The sequence below is a fragment of the Jaculus jaculus genome, chromosome 9 (genome assembly GCF_020740685.1).
Source record: "Jaculus jaculus isolate mJacJac1 chromosome 9, mJacJac1.mat.Y.cur, whole genome shotgun sequence".
In the NCBI taxonomy this organism is placed as follows: domain Eukaryota; kingdom Metazoa; phylum Chordata; class Mammalia; order Rodentia; family Dipodidae; genus Jaculus; species Jaculus jaculus.
Window position 1 is genome coordinate 99280113 of NC_059110.1, and position 5819 is coordinate 99285931.

The 5819-nt window shown below is 49.1% G+C and overlaps 1 protein-coding gene across 1 annotated transcript; it reads right to left on the minus strand.

Annotated features, from left to right (window-relative positions):
• Positions 1–2058: 2058 nt before the first annotated feature.
• Positions 2059–2994, minus strand: LOC123463484 (olfactory receptor 4D2). The gene has a single exon (XM_045159389.1). It carries the CDS (start codon positions 2992–2994, stop codon positions 2059–2061), a length of 936 nt encoding a protein of 311 aa, XP_045015324.1.
• Between the last annotated feature and the right edge of the window lie 2825 nt (positions 2995–5819).

Sequence of the window (5819 nt, forward strand, 5' to 3'; positions counted from 1 at the left end):
CTTCCCCATCCCCATCCAGCTTTTCCCAATATTTCCTCTGGGCATTTGGGCCCTGCCTTCCCCTAACAATTCCAGTATAGATGTAAGATACATTCATCCTTCCTTCTGTAATTTTAACACAACTGAGCCTAGTGCTCAACGCTGCCTGCCTTCTGGAATGGTTTATGTTTGCAGAGGCGAGATGGCCTATGACTTTCTGCCCAGCAATTGGATGGACCTTTGTGCCCCAGCCACCTTAATCCCAGATGTAGATGTCATTCCTGGAAGCTAGATTCCCTGGCTAAGGTAGTCCTACAAAACAGGAGAGGACTAGACCTACTAATGGCCGAAAAGGGAGGCGTATGTTTGTTTTTACAGGAAAAAATGCTGCTTTAACGCCAATAAATCGGGAATCATCCAGGACAAGATTAAGAAGCCCCAGGAAGACTTGGAGAGGAGGCGACGGGACCCCCAGGACAAACTGCTGCGGTCGGGCTTACATGACTTCTTACCCTACCTCCTCCCTCTACCTGGCCCCCTCCCCCTCCTTCTCCTCCTTCTCCTTCTCCTCACTGTCGGGCCTTGTGTAATTAACAAAATTACACAATTTATTCACCAGGGGCTGGAGACAATAAAACTTCATCAGGCCAAAATACATTATCATGGGCTGGCAACTCAGGAATTAAGTTCCTCAGATGACCCACTGCCACCTCCTCTGCCCTCCATGTGACCAATGATGGGTAAGATCCCCAGAGGGGGACAACCTAAGACAGGGGCCATGGTGACTAATGCTCTTACAAAAACAAAAGGGGGAGATGTTGGGCCTTGAGAGGCCCAGACGTGAGGCCTAGTGGAACTTCCTGAGCCTAACTACATCTGCCCAGCTATGACTCAGCAGGGGGCCAAATGGCCTCTGGCTTGCCACTTCCGCACAGGAAGTTACAGTCCCCGGCTCATGCAGAACCAATTATCTCAAAGGTTGTGGTATGCTATTGGCCCTTACATCTCACCCCACCCTAAAGTCTCCACCTTCCTTCTCAACATTATATAAACACCCGCCTGTAACAATAAAGTGAGTTCCTGCTTCGAAAGGACTCCCGACTCAGTGTGGTTTTTCTCCGGTGGCCAGGAGAGGTTTCTGGGTCATCCAATGCTCATCATCCCCTCAACCCCTAGGGAGGAACCAGCAGGCCTGGTCCTTTCCTCGGCACTACCTGTGCGGGAAGGAGCCCAACAACCAATGTCCTGGAAATTTTGCCATTATGACCTTTAGTACTTCCCCAGTGCCCCTCCTCCAAATACTGTTAATATATGAATCCAGGGATTAAGTTACCAGCACATGAATTTCTAGGGGACTCATTCAAACCGTAGCAGGTAAGCGCCATGGCTTGAAGAATATCTAAGAAGTATCTAGTAGAAAAAGAATCAGAACAAGGGGGGAAAGTCATCATGCCAGTGTTACAACTTAGACCACAGTGAGGAAAGAAGCAGAAAGGCAGCCAGCAGCAAGACAGCGTCTGTCCCAGAGTTAAGATGAAGCTGACAGCCATTCCCCACAGACACGCGTCCACTGACGAGGAGCTTTCTAGGTGTCCCCTTGTGGTCGTGGCAGAATCTGGGTTCATCACGTCATCCGTATCCTGTGCCTCCAAACGTGGAGTCAGCAGAATCATGTGCTAGTCACCTTGAGCTGTCCTATTTGCAAAACTGCCTAATACAAACTAACAGATCCTAGGCCAGGCATGGTAGTGCACACCTTTAGTCCCAGCACTCGGGAGGCAGAGGTAGGGGGATCATCATTAGCTCGAGGCCACCCTGAGACTAAAGTGAATTTCAGGTCAGCCTGGGCTAGACTGAGACAGTACCTCGAAAAGCCAAAAAAAAAAAAAAAAAAAATGCCAATGATAACAGATCCCCTGTAGGTTGCATAAAGAGTGCAAAAGTGCTTAACACAGCACCTGACACAGGAATCAGCTGTCATGACATTAGTTTCTTCTTCGTACTTCAGAAGGACTTTCCCCTACTTTTTGCCTGGGATATCACAAGTACAGAGAGATTTCGGGTCAACCTATGTAAAGTTCATTCCCTGTTGCAAATCGCTAAGCGCTTGGCTAATCTCTTCATGGCTGCCTGCATCTCCTTGTTCCTGAGGGTGTAGATCATGGGGTTGAGCATGGGGGTCATGACAGTGTGGCTGATGGACACAGCCTTGTCCATAGGGAAGGGAGTGAAGGGGCGGGCATACAGGTAAATGCTGGGAATGAAGATCATAGACACAACGATGACGTGGGTGGTGCAGGTGGATGCCGCCTTCCTCCTCGCCTGCCCTGGGTGGGACCTCAGCATCACCAGGATGACAGTGTAGGAGATGAGAAGGAGGAGGAACCAGATGACATCCAGCATGCCGCTGTTGGAGATCATGAGGAACTCCAGCAGGGAGGTGTCAGTGCAGGCGAGCCTCAGCACTTGGGGGACATCGCAGTAGAAGTTATCCAGGATGTTGGGGCCACAATAAGGCAGCGGAAGCATCAGAGACAGCTGAACAATGGAATGGATGAAGCCACCAGTCCATGCCATCACCACTAGTAACATACAGAGCTGAGTGTTCATGATGGTGACGTAGTGGAGGGGCCTGGAGATGGCCACCAGGCGGTCATAGGCCATCACCGACAGGAAGAACACCATGGCCCCTCCCAGGAAGTGGAAGAAGAACACCTGAGCCAGGCAGCCCCGGTAGGAGATGGTCTTCTTGTCCGAGAGGAAGTCCACCAGCATCTTGGGGGCAGTGACCGAGGAGAAGCAGAGGTCTAGGACAGCCAGGTTGCGGAGCAGGAAGTACATGGGGGTGTGGAGCTGGGAGTCTGAGGTCACCGTGACTATGATGAGGAGGTTTCCCACAACAGTGGTGGTGTAGACAAACAAGAACACCAGAAACAAGAAAGGCTGGAGCTCCTGAGTCTGTGAGAGCCCCAGGAAGACAAACTCTGACACCCATGTGAGGTTTCTTGGCTCCATGTCATCTCCACACACTTAAAGGAAAAGTACAACAGACATGGATGCGTTGATGTCACTTTGTCCTGTTTGGCCTCAAGTGTTCAAATGATGGAGTTAGGTCCATTAGATGGGCATTCTCATGGGCAGACTGGAATACCAACTGCTGCCTTGTCTCTGAAAAGCTGACAAGTGGGTGCTGCAATACATAGTCATGAGATATTGGTTGTGTTTTGTTTTGTCTTGTCTTATTTTGTCTGTTATGTTTATTCGATTGTGACCTGGTCAACTATCAAGATCCTCCTGTCCCGGACTGTCGAGTGCTCATAAGATATCTCACAAACTGGGCTAGAGATATGGCTCAGCAGTTAAAAGATGCTTGCTTGTCTGGAGGGATGGCTTAGCAGTTAAGGTGCTTGTCCTCAAAGCCAAAGTGCCTAGATTCAATTCCCCAGAACCCACATAAGCCAGATGCATAAGGTGGAGGATGCATATGGAGTTTGTTTGCTGTGGGTGGAGGCCCTGGTGTTCACATTGTCCATGTGCCTCTATCTCTCCTTTCTCTCTGATATAAATAATTAATAAAATATTTAGGTGCTGGGAAAATGGCTTAGTAGTTAAGGCCTTTGCCTGTTTAGCCTAAGGACCCTCGTTTTATTCACCAGAACCCACATAAGCCAGATGCACAAGGGGCACATGCATCTGGAGTTCGTTTGCAGAGGTGGGAGGCCCTGGCATTCCCATTCTCTCTCTCACTCTCTCTGCCTTTCTCGCTCAAATAAATAAATAAAAATAAAAAAGTTTTAAAACAATTTTTAGCCAATGGGTACAATAGTGGCACATCTGACATGGTGGAAACTGACTGCCCTCTAATTGGGCTGGAGGCCCACTCCATGGGAGGGAATACATCCCTGATATTGAAAACTTAAAACAGGGGTAGTCATGAGCTCTAGAGGTGTAACGTCTGCTGCTGCCTGGCTAAATGTATATACTATGCTTATCAAACTGTAAGCACTTCTATTAATGTTCATACCCTTATATTAATGCTACTCTCACTTTTGGTAGAAAATCTTCTCTTTTCAGATGGCAGTGACCTTGGGATGACTCAGAAGGCATCAGGGTGCTGAGAAGAAGTGACGGAGGAGTGCTCAGCACTGCAATATCTCTATCACACCTTCCAAGGCTCAGGGTCTAATGCGGAAGAGTTGGAGGAAAGAATGTAAGAGCCAAAGGAAGGATAGGACTCCTTATAATGTGCTTTCCACAGACACAAAATGGCCTGGATTTCTGTGACCTCACAGTGCCTGATACTACCTACACAAGACCATCGTAAGAGGAGGAAAAGATCATGACATCAAAATAAAAGAGAGACTGATTGAGATGGGGAGGGGATATGATGGAGAATGGAGTTTCAAAGAAATTGGTGTCCTGCATCTTCTTTGATTCCTTTGATTTCCTCTTTAAGTTCCTCTTTGACTCCTTTGATTTGTTCTTTGACTTCTTTGAACATATTTACAATCATTCTTTTGAAATCTTTCTCAGGCATTTCTTCTAACTCATTCTCACTGGAGGTCATTTCTGATGCATTAATACTTTTAGGTGGATTTATATCGTCTTGCTTTTTAGTGTTTCTTGTGTTATAATGTATATATTTTTGCATCTTGGATTAAGTTAATGCTTGGATTTTCTAGCTAGCTGGGTATTCTTAGCTGTATCAATTGATTTGATGTTATATATTTTCAGGGTAGGAGCTTAAGGTGTTAGATGTGGCTCTTAAGACTCTGAGAGTATCTACAAAGGTGCTCCTAGGGGTTGAGTTTCCCTGCTATGGGGGTATTCAAGTAGACTGAGTGGAATAAAATACAGGTAGATTCTAAAAGTTAACTAAACACTGTACCCATTCAATCAAAAACAGCCCCAAGTATGTATGCCAGAGTAGTTATTATAACAACCAGATCCTCTATCAACATAGAGGTTAAGATTTCTGGTCTATTGAGGGATCCAAGTCAGCTTGTGACCAAGTGAGACCCTTCCCTGGTGCAAACCCAGTTACCTTGGATGAGTTTGGTCTCAGTCAAGTTGCTGCCTGGGTCGTCAGACTGCTGTTCTGATTTCTGGAGCTGGGCACTGGCTTTTCCTGCAGGGCAAACCAAGCCTGGCAACTGTGGCCCTGCAGATCAGCACCCCCGCTGCTGGACCTGCTGCTGTTAAAGCTGCCTCTGCTGGGTCTGTCAGCAGCTGAAGCTGCTGCTGCTGGGTCCACCACTGCTGCCGCCTCTGCTGCTGCTGCTGCTGCTGTAGCTGCCACTTCTGGAGCCACTGCTGTTGCTGAACCTGCTGCTGCTGGGACTGCTGTGGTTGCCACTCCTGGGTCTGCTACTGCTGGGGCCTCTGTTACCGGTGCCGGAGCCCCTGATGTTGCTGCCGGACTCTGCTCCTGCTTGGGTCCTGCTGTCAGCTCATGTTGGCGTGGCTGGGTCCCGGGCCGCTGCTCTGTTCGCTGGAGCTGGGCTCAGGCGGTGGGGGAGGGGAGGGAGCCGCAGCTGCTCCAGTTCTCTCGCTGCTCCACGTGTTCTTCTACCTCGCAGTCTGCTCCTCCGCTGCTCACTGCCGCTCTCCCCTCACGTGTCCTGAGTTGCGGAGAGCACGGTGTGAGGGGAAGCTCCGGCACCTGGCTTTTCCTGCGGCTGGAGCCGAGCCTGGCGGCTTTCTGCTGCGCCACCACCACCGCAGTGGTTGGCGGATCTGCCGGGGCCGCTTTTGACGGCCTGTGTGGGCTCTGGATGCTCTGGATCTCTCCTACTTCTCCGCTGCTGCTTCAATTTCCTATACACCTCACTTTTTAGTAA

Excerpts from the sequence above, each read along its gene's own strand:
- LOC123463484 (XM_045159389.1), bottom strand. The coding sequence starts at position 2,994 with ATGGAGCCAAGAAACCTCACATGGGTGTCAGAGTTTGTCTTCCTGGGG.